This window comes from Poecilia reticulata, linkage group LG7, assembly GCF_000633615.1.
Source record: "Poecilia reticulata strain Guanapo linkage group LG7, Guppy_female_1.0+MT, whole genome shotgun sequence".
Classification (NCBI taxonomy): Eukaryota; Metazoa; Chordata; class Actinopteri; order Cyprinodontiformes; family Poeciliidae; genus Poecilia; species Poecilia reticulata.
The window spans coordinates 5,869,723-5,888,473 of record NC_024337.1 but is presented as its reverse complement, the minus strand read 5'-3'; the positions used below and the strand labels follow the sequence as shown (position 1 = coordinate 5,888,473).

At 39.2% G+C, this 18,751-nt stretch overlaps 2 protein-coding genes across 5 annotated transcripts in view; one reads left to right on the top strand and one right to left on the bottom strand.

The window, feature by feature from the left end:
- arhgef19 (Rho guanine nucleotide exchange factor (GEF) 19) overlaps positions 1-2,077 on the top strand; it is a 23,576-nt gene extending 21,499 nt beyond the window's left edge. For all 4 annotated transcript variants that reach the window (XM_017305607.1, XM_017305606.1, XM_008413051.2 and 1 more), the window contains exons 13-16: positions 396-554; positions 645-724; positions 806-910; positions 1,759-2,077. In XM_017305607.1, coding sequence (XP_017161096.1) covers positions 396-554; positions 645-724; positions 806-910; positions 1,759-1,913 — 499 coding nt within the window. In that variant the 3' untranslated portion in view covers positions 1,914-2,077. The remainder of the gene's footprint in view (positions 1-395; positions 555-644; positions 725-805; positions 911-1,758) is intronic.
- A 2,432-nt stretch (positions 2,078-4,509) lies between these two features.
- LOC103467017 (uncharacterized) lies at positions 4,510-18,703 on the bottom strand. Its single transcript, XM_008413049.2, has 11 exons — positions 16,648-18,703; positions 10,476-10,590; positions 9,497-9,643; positions 8,406-8,492; positions 7,618-7,705; positions 7,402-7,538; positions 7,164-7,310; positions 6,754-6,840; positions 6,420-6,495; positions 6,201-6,277; positions 4,510-5,733 (listed from the first exon to the last, which is right to left on the bottom strand). The coding sequence occupies exons 1-11, from the start codon at positions 16,740-16,742 to the stop codon at positions 5,605-5,607; spliced, it is 1,185 nt and encodes a 394-aa protein (XP_008411271.1). The 5' UTR covers positions 16,743-18,703; the 3' UTR covers positions 4,510-5,604.
- Between the last annotated feature and the right edge of the window lie 48 nt (positions 18,704-18,751).

Below are 18,751 nucleotides of genomic sequence, written 5' to 3'. Positions count from 1 at the left end.
ATATATATATATAGAGAGAGAGAGAGAGAGATTTGTACTTTATGCTTGTTTTATTTAAAATCTGAGACTTTTTAAACTAAATCTAATAATTTTCCCTAGAAAAAAAACGAAAAACAAATAAGGTTCATTTGCAGTCAATCTAGCAAAATGTTACTTAAAAGATCCTAAAGCAGGGGAATCAAACTCATTTTTATTCCAGGCCACATCAAAATCGTGAATTTTCTCAAACACTCTACAGCAGAATGTATAAATAAAAGTCATTTTTAATTAACTGGGTTTCTTTTAGGTTACTCAACTGGAATTATAATTACACATAAAGAAAAAAAAAAATTTGTATTAAAGTGAAACATTAGGCTTAGATATCAGTTGCAAAGCCTCATCTGTTTTTGTTACAGTACGTGGAAGTTCATGGTATTTGTGCACGCTAAGATTGGAGAGCTGAAAGTGAAGGATCTCAGCCAGAAGCTGCAAGGAATCTCAGGCTTCATCTTCCACCTGCAGCTGTGCGAAGGCCAGCAGCTCAAACATCAGATCCTTCTCAAATCACACACAGAGTAAGTCAAGAAAAAGAAAGGAACTTTCTCTCATCATCTCCACTCAGGGTTGCTTTAAGTTAACTGTTCCTATTGGTTCTGTCTACCAAGGAGTGGGAAGCAGAGATGGATCACAGCAATGTTTCCGTCTGATCCGTTTGAAGACATTGAGCAGGCCAGTGAAAATGACGGTAAGTAGAGATGTGTGCAGCATATCAATGTATCTGTGCTAACATGTTTTTTTTAATTATTATTTTTATGTTTTATTGCAGATATATCCCAGGTGCAGTGCATTAAAAGCTATCAAGCCCAAGAGCATGATGAGTTAACTTTGGAAAAAGCTGACATTCTTCATGCTAAAACCATTACAAGTGACGGTAAGAGTCTCGAGTCAGTTCTAAACAAAGTGCCTCGCAAAAATACTTGAATTTTTTTCACATTTTGTCACGTGAAAACCAAAACCTTCCAGGGATTTTTAAAAATCATACTAACATAAACCAACAGAAAATAGCAGCAAGGTGTAAATTGGGTTAAAAACGATACATGATTTCACAATTTTTTCACCTTTACATGTGAAAAGTGTTGTGTGCCTTTGCTGTCATTCTGATACCCCTAAAAAAAAATCCTCGAACAAAATTATTTCCAAATTCACCTAATTAATAACAATTGTTGTAAATAACACCAGAACTGAATTTATTAGTCTGCATGCAAAATGCTGGAAAATGAACACAGCAACGTAAAACGTGGTGTTCGACGCATCAAAGTAGGTCAGAATTAATGGGAGGACAAAGAAAACCTTTTAGATGCTGCAAATAGGTTTGAGACCAAGCGTGCCATGAGGTGCCATGATTTAGATCAAAACATGTTTGTCTGTTGGAACGTCCAGACTTAAATCAAATACAGAATCTGTGGCAAGACTAATATTTATTGATTGTCTTTGTCCTATGTAACAGAGTTTGAGCCGTTTCATCAGGCCAGACTTTTGAAAATTTTATTGTAAAACATTTTGAAAGCCACTTCACATTTATGCATGGCTTTGTGTTGGTCTAACAACTAAAAAAATAACATTTGTAGCAATAATGTGACAGAACATGTGTAAAAGTGTAAAAGGGTAAGATTTGAGCTGCATTCCAACTTCCTCGTGGATATTAGTGAAAGCATTCTGCGTGTCTAAAACGTGGGAGGCTTGGATGCTTGATGTGTAGATGCTGATGTGTTTCTGCAGGCTGGGTGGAGGGCATCAGGCTGTCAGACGGGGAGCGGGGCTGGTTCCCCAAAACCTACGTGGAAGAAATCACAAGTCGCAGCGCTCGCCTCCGCAACCTCAGAGAAAACATCCGCATCAAATGTGTCACACAGAAACTGAAAGGGGAGGACTAAGAGCTTCTACTGCAAAAGCTGCGATCCAGATGATCGTTTTCATTTAAGATGGATGTCTGGAATTCTTACAGTCAGCAGGTGCTGAAATAAGACTTATTTTTCTTCTAACATGTTAAAAAGACAGCAAAAATATTAATTTTTATTTTTAAAAAACTTTATGACCTGTGTTAGTCTGTAAAAAAAAATAAATAAAAAAAAAAGGCGACATTAACAATTTAAAGCTCAAATTATTTATTTTTATTAAAAAAAATTCAGGACTATATTTCAGTGAAAAAAAATTTGAAACAAGGATTTAACCCAGAAACAAAATTGTCTGTAATTTCTTCGGCTGAATATCTCTTCAGATTGTCCCATGCAGTCATATGAGCTTTAGAAGACGCACAGGATCAACTCGAGTCCTCAGGTATTTGCTGTTGAGGCATCACTTCTTCTCTTCACAAGGTCTTAAAACTCTGCTCCGTCTTCTGCATACAACCAAATCTGGAGCGGAATGACAGATAAATTGATTCCTCGGGAGAGTTTCTGCATTTGAAACCATTAAAACAACACTGGGACATCTGGAAATGCTTAAGTCACCTCTTTTTAGGCTTTCATATTTGACTGGACTCGTTCACTGACCATTAAGTGAATGAGCAGGTAGTGAAGGTCTGTCTTATCTTATATAATAGTTTCAAATTCATCAAAGTGTAGAAAAAAGTATTTTATTACTCCATATAGCTGTTTAAAGAGAAATAAAACTCAACTAAAAAATAAAGGGTTTGAAATAGTCCACTAATTCTGTGATTAGCTGGGCAGGGCTACAAAACTACCTCCTGCCAAATTTTTTGAAATGTATGTTTTGAGGCAATGACCCAAACAAAGAATATATCCCAGGTAAAGAACTAGGAAAACATTCTATGAAATCTTGTAGTTAAAATAGATTTTATATATACATGTAAATTCTCTGCTACGTCCAGACGACACCGTTTCATCTCTTGATTTTAATTTTCATCGACTCTTGAGTTAAACTAGTGAAGAAAATTTTTTTCAGCGAGCGACTCACCTGCATAAATGCCATATCACTTTAGGGATTCTCCTGATTTGGCCAGGAACTGATTATACAGCGAGTTTAAATATTGTGACACCCTATGTCTTTATATACAGCAGTGTTTCCTAACCCTGGTTCAAGGTCCTGTAAAACACTGAAAAAGAAGTCTTGCTCCTTTCAGCTGGAACCAAAGGAAATATGTTTTGGCCCGAGTCATTTTGCAAACTACTGTTTTTCTATTTACAAAACATGAATCCTGAGACAATGCATCTCCCTGTGCGGAAAGCAATAATTTTCTGTTCAAACTGTTCCATCAAAATCTATAATTTAGTTGAGTCCTGAGGCGGATGTATTTCTGAAAAACACGAGCAGGTTTTTTTTTTTTAGTTTTAGTAAGTTTCAAACGCTTCATCCTTCTGTTGTAAATTGTAGCCAAATTTTCACAGCTGAAAATAAAAACACAAATAATGATGCACTATTTACTACTGACAAAAACATATATTTAAAATAAAAAGACCTCCTGTGTGGGATATTTGCTGTTTTTTAAGAATTTGTGAACTGACCAGAAAACGGTAGTTAGGGTAGACCTTTTTATACTTGTTTACTGTATATAAGGAAAATAACGTGTTTGCTATGAAAAGCGAACAAACATATTCAGCTCCAGTCAAACCTTGACATACACTCACCTGCATAAATGCCATATCACTTTAGGGATTCTCCTGATTTGGCCAGGAACTGATTATACAGCGAGTTTAAATATCGTGACACCCTATGTCTTTATATACAGCAGCGTTTCCTAACCCTGGTCCTTGAGGCACTCTGACCTGCACGTTGTAGATGTTTCCCTTTCAGATGATTGCAATTCCGCAAAAGTCTATTAATCAGCAATCAATTGAAGTCATGTGCAGAGCATTGTGCCTTGAGGACCAGGACTGAAAAACACTGATATGCAGAACAACCTAACCACTGAAGTCCATGCTTTGAAGTAGCAAGGAAAAGTGTTTAAAGTAAGTGGGGCCTGACTCGTGCACCAATGGACCCGAAGAACATTGTGGGATATGTAGTATAAGCATTGCATGCACTTTCTACCAGTGGGCCAATCCTTGAAGGGACTGAGGATGCATTCACACCATCCCTGTTTAGTCTGTGTTAATCAAACTGTAGTCTGTTTGTGTAGAGGTGGGAAGACACAATAAACTCTGTTGCAGACAAAAAGATCAAACACTGATTTGCCTAAAAATCTCGGTCTCGGTTCAGCCGAAGTGAACTCTGGTGCGGTTCGAATACATGTGAATGCAAGTGGACTGGAAACCATTCCAAAAGCAGGAACGGACTGTAGCACAGAGCATTCTGGGCAAATACAACCAAAGCAAACGTGTGAGTCTAAGCGCCACCAGAAAAAATGGTTTGTGGTCATTTACCAAAGACTCGAGATAAATCCTGCTAAAATCTGACGCGATTCTTGTTTACATTGTGTGAAGAAGGGAGTTGCGCTCAGTGTATTTTTCAGATGTTTTTGTGTCGTTTCCTTCAGCAGTTCACGGTGCAGCGCCACCACAGGTTGGGGGTGTGCGGGGCAAACATATTTTTTCAAAGCATTTTTTTAGTTTGACAGTGCAGTGAGAAAGCAAACCACACCAGCTGAACATGTAAGAAATGCTGCAATTTTGTTCCCCAGGCGAACTGACTCTACTGGACTTGTCTTAGAATTGTGAACCAATTATTTGAATTCCTAAAATAATACAACATTTATGTTCATGATGCGTGGCTGTAATCGGATTCCATTGTGTGAACTTGTGTGAAAAATGTAAATTTTTACTTTCACAGATGCTCAAGTAAAAAATGTACGCGCTACAGACCTGCTCCACTCTGACCTCTGACCCGACTTTAAGTCAGTGTTTTTCCTCTGTAGCTCCTTTCAGTCAGCATCATTTGATGAGCAGCCCAGTGTGACTGAGCTGAGGCCTGTTTATGGACCACTATAATCCACTTTTCCAGTGGCACATGAACTGTTTCGGACTTCCTGTCAAATAGCTATTTGTTGTAATTTAAACTGTTGCTGTTGTAGCATATGTATTTATGTTCCCCCAGATTCTGATGTATTTTACTGTAGATGGCGTTGTGTACAAAGAGTTAGAACTTGGCTTGTTTTCTTTGTGTGACTGTAATTTATATGCAGAGACATTTGAATTTGAATCGTTTCCACCGGTGCTTTTGGTTTTTAACCCTGATGCCATTGTCAATATGATGCCATTATACACTGGAGTTCTGCACACTACTGTAAATGTTTCAACTCAGATAAACTTGTTTAATGCTCAGTAAGTGAGTCTTTATTTGAAAACTATTTACTAGTAAAGTTCTACATACATAAATGTACAATATTTTCAGCCCTGGCTTTCTGCTCTATCTATTTACCGTCTCTCCTCTTAAACCAGGTCACGGCCTGGTTTCAGTCTGTTCACACGTGAAATAGACCAGACTCTCTTTTCCGGTACTTACAAATAATCAACTCAGCGAATTATATCTAAATTAGGACAAACACTTTCCACAAACACTTTCCACCCTTGTTCTGGCAAACATCCAAGTAATAAATACTTTATCTAAAAGTTTATTTCGATTTATATTGAACAGTCCACTTTTAGAGATTTTCCTGAGGCCTGCAGGTCAGCTCCTGCCATTGATGTGACACTGGTCGCCTGATAAAATCGGCTCCTGTGACTCCGTCCTGTTCCTCTGCAGCTTTGGCACTAAGGGAGGCGGCTGACTCATAATGATGTGGCTGTCTCTGTCTGGCTGTGGATCGAAGAGAAAAAACAGCTTGGTCAAAGTCAACTGTCAATATTCCTAGGAAAATATAATAATAATAAAAAGAAGAAGTTCCTCAGGAAAGTGTTAGGAATAGCATTTCTCTAACACAGCATTCTGCCTTTAACCCTTCTTTAATGCTGAAAATTTATGTTAAGTAACTAACACAACAAAGTCATTCATTTGCTCAGTTCTGAGCCTTAATTTAAGTTCTTATCCTTTTATTGGTTCTTAAGTTCTTTCCTTTGTATTATTTATAGTTATCTTTTTTTAAAAGAATTTATAGTTCTTATCTTTTTATTATTTAAGATTATTTATGTGCTGTGTGAAACTTCAGCCCTTATCGTTGTGTTTTTCTCTTTGGCAGCAGATACCACAACACATTTCACATTACTGCGTGTTACTTGTGCATGTGACAAATACAGCTAATCTAATCTAAACTAAATGAGTCTAACCTGCTGCAGATGAAAAACCCAGGCCTGATAATCCTCCACACAGGTGCAGGAGACCTGCAGCGTCTCCACCAGCTCCCCTATAGCCAAAAACACAGCCGGTCTATAAAGCCAGTAAGTGCATTTGTATTTTCCCCTTTCGGGCAAAATGGCAAAAACAAAAAAGGGGAATGTTTCTTCTTAAAAAAAGACAAATAGTAAAGCATTTTCTGACTCATTTACCTCTTAGTTCAAACTCTAAGCGTCCAGGAAGTGCTGAGCGCTCCACTGCTTTGATGCTCTGTCTCGCCAACCTGCCCTGTTACAGACAACATGAAAAACACAAAGAAGGAATGTATGCATTTCATTAATTACACTACGAAACATTTCTTGATTTTTTTTTTTAAAACACATTTTAAAATAAAACACATGTAGCAGGTTCGATTTGGCAGATCTTCCCCCAAACCAGTTGTTGCAAAACATAAAATGCTATAATGATTATTTTCACACAAATCTGTCTCATGGTGGTGCAGGAGCTGTTATTATGGATTTTCCTCTCAGAGTCATTATACAGTACCTCATATTTTATATGCAGCCGCTTACTGTCCACAGAAAGTAGCAGGAGATCTTGAGGAAAGAGAATCATCAGTCTTTCTTGGAGACCCTACAAGACCACAATTATCAATTAAAAACTCCCTAAAAGGAGAATTTTCATAGTTTATAATGATCTCAAGCTTGCAATTTTACTGCATTGTTGCCATGGCACCTCTAAAAAAACTAAATGACAACAGATGTTGATGTAAAGTGAATGACTTCTTAATATTTTCGACATCCTCCTCTGAACGATGTTCATCGGTGTATGATACACGATAAGTCACATCGTGTGCAACGGCATGGGAACCATCATCGCACTGAAGTTAAAATAATATCTACTATTAAACTAATCCTGTTGGGAATGTGCTTAATAAAACCGGAAAACCCGACTACCTGTCTTTGAGTGTTGATGATGTGAACAACAGAGATGTGTCCAGGCTGACCCATGTGGTGTATGGGTGAGCCCTCCCAGTTCCATATGGGAGCCTGCATTACATATTTCTTCAGCTCCTCTCTTTTCCAGTTTTCATCACAAGGCAGCTGGTGAACAAAGACAAAAGCGTGATATCAGCTGTGCCACTCCGGCCATCCACAGCTGGAACCAGATGTGCAACCGATGTGAGGACATTACAAGATAAGAAAGAGCACACTGGGAGGGACTCATGGGTTGCATCATGGACTCGTGTCTCCGGTCTTCTATGTGCTGAATCCATCTCTTCGACTCTCCTGCACTGGCACATGTAAACACCTTGGAGTCCACCATTGCACCTGGATAAAAAAAAGACAGAACTGGATGAATTTACACCCAAGTGCCAAATCTTCGCTGAGATTAAGAATTTCCACTCACTGGTGATCTCAAACATGAGTGTTGGATGTGACGCATCCGGCTGCAGGGATACGGCTCGGACAGACAGGCCAGAAACAGGAAGTATGCCCTGCCGGAAAAGGAAACGCAAAACCTTTGAGTGACATGCATTACTCTGCCAGCACTTAGCAAAATCTATCAGCAAACTAAGACTGCATTCACACTGCAGCCTGAAGTGACCCAATTCCTATTTTTAATTTTTTTCCAAAATCGGATTATTATTTTTTTGCCTTGGCCATTCACACTTATATGAGACCTGTATGTGTTCTCCAGTTTGAACTGCAAACGACCTGAAAGGGTCCCGCATGCGCAGTAGAGGGCACAATAACATTATAGAGAGTGTGCTCAGTGTTTTGCCAACCGCCACGAAGAAGAAGTAGTGCTCATTTAAATCGGACACGTATCGATGTCCGCGTGGCCTGGGGCATACTCGAAAAAAATCCAGCCTGTGTTGTTCAGACTGGCATGAAAATATCAGATACAGGTTGCATTACGTCAGAAAAATCGGAATTGGGTCACTTCGGAATGAGGTGTGAACTCAGCCTAATATGGTGAGTTAAATGGATGGATGGATGGATGGATGGATGGATGGATGGATGGATGGATGGATGGATGGATGGATGGATGGATGGATGGATGGATGGATGGATGGNGGATGGATGGATGGATGGATGGATGGATGGATGGATGGATGGATGGATGGATGGATGGATGGATGGATGGATGGATGGATGGATGGATGGAAGAACTGACAGATTGGAATATAGTACCTCGTATATGAAGTCTTCTTGGGAGTGATCCAGAGAGAGGATTAAGAGGTGAAAAGAGAACAACAACAAGAACCGTTCACTTTGTTCCTGTGAACACATAGCAGAGGTGCAATCAGCTTTCTGTTCTCGGTTGTTCCATTGAGAGAAAATGGAACAACTAATACAATAAAGTAACTGCACTACAATAACTAAATAATGTTAATAAATAGCTGCTAAAAAACTTTAAATTTAGTATCTAAGTCAGGTAATTAAAATAACAAACAGTAAACACAAGCAAATTGCTAGGAATATAGAAAAGGCTTTAATTAAAATTATCTTTAACTACAGTGGCATAATCTCGTTCCAAAATTATGGGATTAAACCATATTTTTCTTTTTTTTCCCCCCCTTTTTTTATTGCATAAGCTCATTTACAACAATTATTTTTTTTAATTACACAATTTTCATTTAATTGCTTAATTTGGTTTCAATAAAGTAAGTAGTTTTTGAATTTGCATTGAATTTTTAAAACATTTTTTTCAGTGTCATAGAAACATCCCACATTAAGAAAAGATTTTTCTATTAATCACTGCCACCATCACTTTTACAACCCTTGATGCTTAGATTACATGAAATTAAGTTGTTTTTTTTCATTGTATGACTAAGTGTGTCCAGGAACTTTTAAATAGTTAGATCCTGTTTAGCTATGTTACAAATATGATGTGACGCAGAGGTCCATTTCTATTAACTACTCCTCAAAATGGAAAAGTTAAGAAAACATGCCATTACTGATCCTCACTATCAGGAAATTGCTACAAGAAAGTTGATGCTTGCCTATTTCTACAGCCAGAATGGTAGTTCAAAAGTTTAAAACCATTGGAAATATGTCAAATGAGGCTGAATGCTGAGTTATCTTGCCATCGCTCACAGGAAGGAGGATGACAAAGAAAGGAAAGAATTAAACTGTTGCTGTAATAAAACATTTTTGATTTCATGTTTTTATTTTACCAAAGTTTATTAGGAGTGCAAATATGTGTAGAAGAGGCCAGCAAAAGGCACATATTGTGTAAAGAAGCGATTTTGACAAACCTCCTAACATTTTTTCCATGTTACCTCTGAATAGTTGTTGTGGAGAAACACCACAGAGGAGTGGATGACCTCTCCGTAAACATGAGCGGGTTGACCCTCCCAGCCCCTGATCGGCTGCTGAGAGTAAATCCTGTGGTGGAGCTCATCTCTGGTCCTGCCCCACAGCACCACCTACAGGCACAAGAAAGTACGAGTGCACACCATTCTTTTATTTTTTATTTTAGAATTACAGGAACAAACATTCTCATCTTGTCATCTTTAAAGCTTTCTGAAAACCGAAAAAAGTTTTCTTTGCACTTTGGCTCTTTTGTTCCTCATTTTTCAACCTTGGATTTGACCTTTAAAATAGTGCTGTTTGTCTGAACGATGACCTTTTCAAGCAGAAAAGTATCCTGCAGGAAAGCAGTGAAGCAGTGTTGTGTCTACACAGGTGTTAAACGGCTCTCCACTCAGGGTGTCATGACCTGCAGGAGGCCATGACCCCAAAAAAACCGTAACAATCATAACAGCTCAAGCAAGTTTTTTTTTTTGCCTACATGTGTAAAGAATTTTTCACAGGGTCACTAAACATAAGCTCAATGTAGAACTTAACAAGAACAACAACAACAACAAACTACTGTTAAGGAATTACGACTAACCTGTTCTAGAAACACAATTTTGTCTGGACCCAAAATGAGTGAAACAGCAGCCAAAGAAAACTCCAGAAGACTTTTAGGGAGTCTGAACAATTATTAATCAAAGCCATCTTAAAAAACAAAAATAACGTGTCTTTGCATGTTCAATATCAAAAATAAGGGTTGGGGAAATAATGTGTGTGACTGATGTCTGTTTTTTTTTTGTTTTTTTTTTATCTTGCTTTATCTTGTTTTCTTGCAGAGTGTATTATACATGTGTGAGTGTGAGAAAATGGAAAACGTTTGTCTGCCTGATATTTACTGAACCACCTCTGCACTCTGACTTTAAAGACTTCAAATCTGCAGTGGCTTTGTGGCTTTACTCTGACCTCCTGCTCCAGGTGTCGCACTGAGGCTTTGCATGGCAGCTGTGGTGCCAGCTGCTGCTCATCTCTGCTGTTCCTCACCGACAGCTGAACTCTGTTTTCGCTCAGACTCCATACTCTGAAAACACACACACACAGACATGATACATCATGTGTCAGTGGTCAGTGATGAACTTGCTACAGCAAGTAAAATGACTGTGGCTCCGCTGCTTTGTACACTGTGTGAACGTCTAATTCACAGTGGCTTTTAAGTGTCAGAAATGCAACAGAAATGTGAATTTGCTGATGTTTTTTTTTTTCTAATATGCTCTGTTCAGCCTTTGTCAACAATATGAAGATAACATAAGGATGAACAGTATTAAAACCTAATGCTAACAACATGTCTGCATCCCCCCAGCCTAGACTAATCAGATTATAGAGATCGGAGGGGAGACAGACGTGCTGCTTATCTGTTCCTGCAACAATTTGTAGCTTTTATCCTCCAATAAGAATGACTGTTGCATAGATTAGTTTGGTAGAAGTTAGAACACACCAAACCTGTCATTTCACTGGGAACTACGTAGACTACAGAAGGATTTCTCTTAGACCATGTTGATGTAAAAAAAAAAGTTTTGAAAAATGTTTTTATAGTCTGGTCTTCTGGTTCTGGTTTGATCTGCATCCCCAGAACCAGACATGGACAAGTAGCAGGTTTCTACATGTTTGGAGAAACAAACAGCTTTTATGCTTCTCTAATCTGGAACAAACTTCCAGAAAACTGCAAGACTGCTGAAACGCTGAGTTCCTGTACACTGTGTGCACAGTTATTAGGCAAGTTTTAGTTTTGGCCATATCATAATTTCATGCATATTTTATAAATCTGAATGCTTATCAAATATAAATGTGTCAGCTGATGTGTATTTGTTTAATGAGGGAGTGTGGAGCCCAAGGAAATCAACACCCTGTGTCAAGTGTGCATAATTATTAGGCAGCTTCTTTTCTTCAGGCAAAATGGGCCTATAACGAAATTTAAGTGACAATGAAAAGTGCAAAATTGTAAAAAGTCATTCAGAGCGATGCAGCACTCTTGAAATTGCTAAGATGTTGGTGTGTGATCACAGAACCATCAAACATTTTGCTGCAAATAGTCATCAGGGTTTAGGACTAAGGTATGAATTGAGTTTAGGTTTCAGGTTAGGCATGTACTGGTAATGGTTGGGTTTATCCTGGTGAAGATAGACAGACAATAGGTGTGTGTGTGTGTGTGTGTGTGTGTGGGTGTGTGTGTGACCCAGATTGATTGGTTATACTCCTCCACTGGTGCTATCGAACCAGTGTACAGCATGTGGTCTTGCAGTCATACACAACATGTGTCAACTGGTATCTCACAGGCTGACTCTGACTATTTCTGCATTTTAAACCTTAACACTGCAACTAGTGTTCACACTTTACTGCAAGTACCACAACCCTCTCTTAAGAAAATATCTTTTTTTCACCCTAACACCTTCCACAGTTGGTATCACTGTGGCCTTGCAGAAAGAAGGTCGTAGGTTCATATCCCACCCTTGGGTCTTTCTGCATGAAGTTTGCATGCGTGCAAAATTCAAGCAGGTAGTCTGCATGCAGACTGTATGAACTCACATTTAATAATACTCCAGGTACTCTGACTTCGTCCCACAGTCCAAAAACATGACTGCTAGCTTAACTTGTCTTTCTAAATTGTCCCTGTGTGTGTGTGTGTGTGTGTGTGTGTGTGTGTGTGTGTGTGTGTGTGTGTGTGTGTGTGTGTGTGTGTGTGTGTGTGTGTGCGTGTGTGTGTGTGCGTGTGTGCGTGTGTGTGCGTGTGTGTGTGGTTACTTTCCCTGTCTGTCTCTGTCCAGGGTGCACCTAGACTCTCACCCAATGACCGCAGTAGATAGGGACTAAGCATAGTGCCTATCCTATCCCATCCATCCATTCATCCATCCATCCATCCATTTTCTTGCACCCTTGTCCCTTAATGGGGTCGGGAGCTATCTTATCCCTGATGAAGAAAATGTCCTCTCATGACATAATCCTGGCAATTGTTGAAAAAGCTCATGGGGATGAAGAGAGAGGTCTCAGAGAATGCTTAGAGTTCTGCTCTTGGAGTGGCTCTCCAACAGATCCTGGACAGAACAATCTTTTTCAGATCCAGTCATCCTTTCATCTCCCTTCACTATCTTCCCCTGGGCCCTCTTATCTACAACTAGACTTGTAGTTAACTAGACTTGTCTGATCTACAGCTAGACTTGAAGATAAGACAAGACTCAACCACTGCTTTGCAGAACTGTCTGATGATGATAGGAAAGAGGCAGATTTTACCATCCCAGCAGTGTTCTATGGTTAAGGACTATGTACTTAAAAGAATTTAAAATAGATGTGTGACATTCTTTTTAATGCCATAAAACACATCCTCTGTGATGCTATTGTAACACTAGTCATAATTTAAATGTTTCCAATGCGTGACTTTTGTTTTTGAGTCATACGTTGTCAGGAAGCAGCGCTCCACCACTATACTCTTTGCTTACTTAGCAAAGCAAGATTACACGGTCAGTACATGTGCATGTGACAGTTGCTCCAAGTCCCGTCTGTCGAGTTCTCCCAGAACATTAGCGTCAGTTTTCTCCAGACTTTTAGATTAGATTAGATTAGATTAGATCTGGCCAAATGTACACTTTTCTGTTCCATGTCAGTGAGAATCTGCAATATGTTATGTTTTTAACATCAAGCACTGCATATTTAAAATGAATGTTCTTCTTTTGCTGATTTAGGAACTCTGAAAGAAACCATTATTAATTTAAGATTTCAAACTTAAATAATGATTAACGTGTGAAACCTTGAATGTGATGAAATATCGACCTGATTAGAAAGTACTGCTGATGTGGAACTCATGAGTATTTTTTTGAAACCCACATTTAATAATACAGATGACTTCTTGATACATTAACACAGTTTTAATGTAGCCTATCAATACCTAATAAATTTCCTGTTCAAAACATCTAGACACTCTGCCTTCTGCTAACAACAGGGAGCTGAACAATAGATTACCAGACTGATAAGGAAATCCACTAAGTTTTGGTGCAAAATGGATGCGTAGCTGAACAGGAGTTCCTACAAGTTTGAAAACCAAAGCGAAAGATGCTGTTAAAAACTATTCCCAATACCTCTGACGACGATGAAAGATTATTAAAACAAAGACGTACAAATTATTTCTGTATTTTTAATAAGCAATCAATCCAATCCAAAAGAATCCATGAATACTCCAGAAGAGCGATGTACTCACTTAGTACTCACTTGGCTATGAACATTTTCTACAAAAACTTAAAATTGTGAAAAAGAAATTAACCTTTAGGGTCATAATTATGACATTTTTGTGGCAAATCTGAACAGTTTCATATTTCATATGCAAATCTAACATATTCGTTGTCTCAGGTGAACAAAAATAAAATATTGAATATTGGTAAGAAAAACAAACAATGTTTAAACTTCAACTTCCTGAGTGGAAGTGCCCTGAAACAGTGGTGGTTTTTTTTTTTTACAAAATACCACTTCCTTTCTGTCAATTTCCATTATGACAAACACATTCCAATACAAGGAAAGAGAGCAAACTTTCAATTAGTATTCATGTTGGTTGCTTTTGTGACCACATTACACTATAAATGCATAATTGTAGTAAGCACGATTGAAGTAATACATTTCGAAGAAAACGTTCAATGTTCTCATGCATAATAAAATGCATCACTACTCTGAAGGAAATGTATCACATTTCTATGCAATTACAAAACCACCTCAGCATGGTGATCACTACGTAATGGTGTCAGATTTAGATGCTGTGGATTTGACTGATGAGATAACTCACTTCAAGCATTGTATTGTTTTTTTTGCAAGTCAGACATTTCCTCCTAAAAGACCCATCTGGGTTTATGTTGTAGTCCTGAATGACCAGCTGCTTTAAGTGCCATTAATTAAACAACCCATAAGAAGCTGTAGTTCCTGTTTGCGATTAGCTTCCTGGTAATCCCTGCTGCCTCCGACTGATGGGGGATTTGTCCAGCCCTTTACTTTGTATTAAACCTCTCCACGCTCTTGTCTGGCAGTAATCTGCTAATCATATCAGTGTCGCCTCACCAGCTTCACAAGATTGACCTGGGGGAACAGGAGTGCTTCAGTTTGTCTGTGTCACTCTTCTTGCTGCCTGCTAGTGGTTAAAATATCATATCGATGCTGATAGCATCAGCCTGACGCAACTGTTTATGCATCACCACAGACCTACCAAGTTTTTGGACTTGCACTGTGAATAGTTTTGCAAATGTATTTATACTTCTTGAGCTTTTTCCATATGTTTGTCTTTGCAAAACTGTGTGTATTGTACGTCATATGATTGACAGACATAAAGGAGCAAGTATGGAGCGAACATGAGTCATGATTTTCAAAATCGTTTACTAATGAAAGTTGGAGAAGATCTGTGTTTAGCTTCCATCCATCCATTTTCTTTCACCCTTGTCCCTCAGTGGGGTTGGGAGGGTTGCTGGTGCCCATCTCCAGCTAACGTTCCGGGCGAGAGGCGGGGTTCACCCTGGACAGGTCGCCAGTCTGTCACAGGGCAACACAGAGACACACAGGACACACAACCATGCACACACACACTCACACCTAGGGACAATTTAGACAGACCAATTAACCTGACAGTCATGTTTTTGGACTGTGGGAGGAAACCGGAGAACCCAGAGAAAACCCACGCATGCACAGGGAGAACATGCAAACTCCATGCAGAAAGACCGGGGCCGGGAATCAAACCCAGAACCTTCTTGCTGCAAGGCAACAGCTCTACCAACTGCTCCACTGTGCAGCCCCTGTGTTTAGCTTCTCTGACTCAAACGTTTTGAGGAATGTCATCATTTTTACACACAGAAAATATAGAGTAGTAGAGTGCTACAGTACAATATTTTGTTGCGAAATAACTCAGATTCATTCATATTGGAGCGAGAGTCACGTAGAGCACAAGGTTCTGTGTTTTCAAGTTCTCAGTTGGATGTTGGCCTGGACTTTGACTGGACCATTCTAACTCATAAATGCGCTTTGATCCACCCCTATCTGAAATATTTTGCAGCTTCTAATAGTTTTTCACCGAACATTTTTCTTCCCTGTCCCTTAAAGAAAGGCATTTTCACAGCATGACTTCTCCGCCATCCTGTTTCACTTTGGGGACGTTGTATTTTCTATCACAGCTAGTGCTGTGCAACTAGCCCAAAAAGTTTCGTTTTGATCTTATCTGATCACAACACTTTCTTACATATGTTTGCTTTTTTCCCCCCGCATGGCTTATAGCAAACCTTAAAAAGGACTTTTTCATGTTCAAACAGCTCTGTGATGTCAAAGAATGTCAAAAAATGCTATATTTTAATCATTTTTTTGTCTGTAAAATCCTGAAAATGATCTGACTGCAGGGCTCCAATTCACGTGTTTCAAAGCAATTTTGCAGCAAATGTTTGAAGTTCTCAAACATAATAATATCCTCTTTAACTTAAACCGATGGTTTAACTTCCTCGTGTCATGACGTGCAATATTATTTAACTTTAAAGATTTTGCTGTTTGATATTATCAACAGGAACATGAACATTGAAAGGAAATGACTTGACATAAGTGGCATCCAAAACTGAAACTGTCAAATTACAAAAATCTTAAAGTTTTTGGTGTTTTTGTAAAAAAAAAAAAAAAAGAAGAAAAAAAAAAAAACATTAAAGATTCTGATCCATTTTTCAATGCAAATCAGCCAAAGTTATTGCAGAAAGAAATCAGATAAATTTCTTGCATCATCATAGTTTCAAGTAGCTGTAGGGACAGCACACAGTCTGAGCATGGCTTTGCAGAACATGGTGCAGCGTTGAAAACATAAAGGAGCTCCTGCATTGTTTTTACATTTTAACAACCTGACAATACAATGCCAGATAAAACCACAGCGGTGGCCTGTTTCACTTCATACATTGTCGTACTTCCTCTTCCAGAACTCACAAAACCATGTTTAAAACTGTAAGCTTAAAATGATACAATTTGTCTGTGAAATTCACATTTCAGACAACGTGCTCCCTTTAATCCTCGCAGCTCTTTTTTGCTCTTCTTGATGTTTCTGATCAACTAGCATCCCTAAGACCAAAACAAGTTGCGCACATCTCACCCCAAATTGTCCCCAGAGAGTTCCAGCAGTTCAATTTCATCCGGACCCACTTCGTCCACTCCCGTGTGCCTCTGAGTCACGCTGCAGCATCCCATGACCAGCAAGGACCTTACGCTCTCAGTCCTGTCTCAGCAAGCCGTCCGCACACTGAGAACCATCTGCAGAGGCACTCATCCAAGCAGTTTGTGACAAAATAAAACCAAGCAGATGACATGAAAAGTAGAGGAGTTAGAGGAGGTTGGGTTTAGAAGGGGATATTGTTCTTCAGAAGAGGAGGGGCGGCATAAGGAGACTGAGCACTAGTTCCCCCTTTCTAGCAGCATGCAGGGCATATTTCCGTAGACTCCTTAGAACAAAAGATGTCGCGACTCTTAAAGAGGTACTGAAGATAAAAGGTGGTGAGGTTTTTGGCAAGTCACAGTTCAGAAGTCGCTCCTTCCTGTTGAGAGGCGGCAGAGGACTGAGCTGCTTCCTCACTTTGATTATTTGACTCTGCACATGCCGGGGATCCACTGCTGTGAGAAATGAAAGCTGCTTGTGATGTCGCTCCAAACGAAAGACGGAAAAGCTCTTACACCTGTTCTTGTTGACAACATGAGTTCCTTGATGCCTTTACCAAGAAGCAGGTGGATGATGAAGCAAACTTCCTGTTGGGAAAGATGTGGGTCACGCTCACCCCATGTTTGCTGACTTCCACCCTGAGTGTGGCTTGTCGACTGAGATAATTGCGAGTTATGGCACGGTAAGGTAAAGAGCTACAGTCAAAACAAGCTGCAACAGCTGTGAGGCTGGTGGCAGTCTTCCCGTGGAGGACGATGAGAGGGTTTGAATACAGTCTGTGGAAGGACACAAATGCCGTCTCAACCTCTGTTGAAAATTAAGTCACCTGGCAAAATGTATGTTTCACCATGAAGGAATAAAACAAAAACTATTTGCATTGGGAGGTTTCACAATTAAACAGAAAATGCCATTTTCAATAACTACTGCAGTTTCACAAATAATACATTTGTGCATCAGAATAGCATATTTCATACTTAGTGCAGCATCCTTTTGGTTATCGACTGCTCCATACATGATTCATAGCTTGCCTTTAGAATCTTAGCCTGCTCCTCATAGTCTCCACTTGGTTCATATTCTTAATTCAGGCGACCATTAGGGTCACTTTATTTTCCTTGGCTTCTTCTGAAACCAATTCTTGACTGATTTCGAGATATATTTTGGATCCTTCTGTTTAAAGCTCCCTTCATCCCCACTTGAGCTTCCTCATCAGTAGTACCACATTTTCCCTAAAGACTGTCTGATACTTGACTGAGTCCATCTTACAATCCACATACTGCAGTTTGCCAGTACCAGAGGAAGCAGAACAACCCCAGAGCATCACTGAGTCGATGCAATGTTTCAGCGTAACAAGCCGTACCGATCTACAGGTCTGAAAAGATCCGGTTTTAATTCATCGCTCCACAGAACAGAACGTCCAAAACCCTTTGGTATTGTTTCTTGGTCAGTGTTGGTATGCATCTTGAAGTTCAGGCAAGAAGCCCTTTAGTGTTTATTATGTGGCTTTTTCTGGTAACTAAAACTTCATTGGTTGCTGCCACAAGTCTTCCATCCAGTTTTGCTACATGCCTTTGGCGGTCAGCAAGAGACTTTGGTCAACCGCCTCCTTGACGACAGTCATTAATAGCTTCCTCTTTTAGCAATGCCTTGGTGGTGAAGGCACCTTCATCTTAAACTTGTGAAGAATATTTCCAACTGCATCTCTTGATACATTCAGAACTTTTTCTATCTTTTTTTATTATTTGGCCTTTTAGTGTAAAACGGTGAGCTCTTCTCTGAACTGTTCGGACAATTCTCCTGACTCAGCCATATTTCTATGACATCTAAGACTGTAGTCCAGGTACTTACAGTTTTCTATCTCAAACACACCTCATGGAACTAATGAAACCCTTGACTGATTGCATCAGGTTTACCTAAGATACCACTGGGTTTAGTAATATTACACTGCAAAGTCAAATTTCTTTTAAGTCATGTTTGATACATGTGTTTTTATAATAACTGAAGGTGGCATAGTTTCTTGACTCTGCTATAAAATGGCACTATGTGC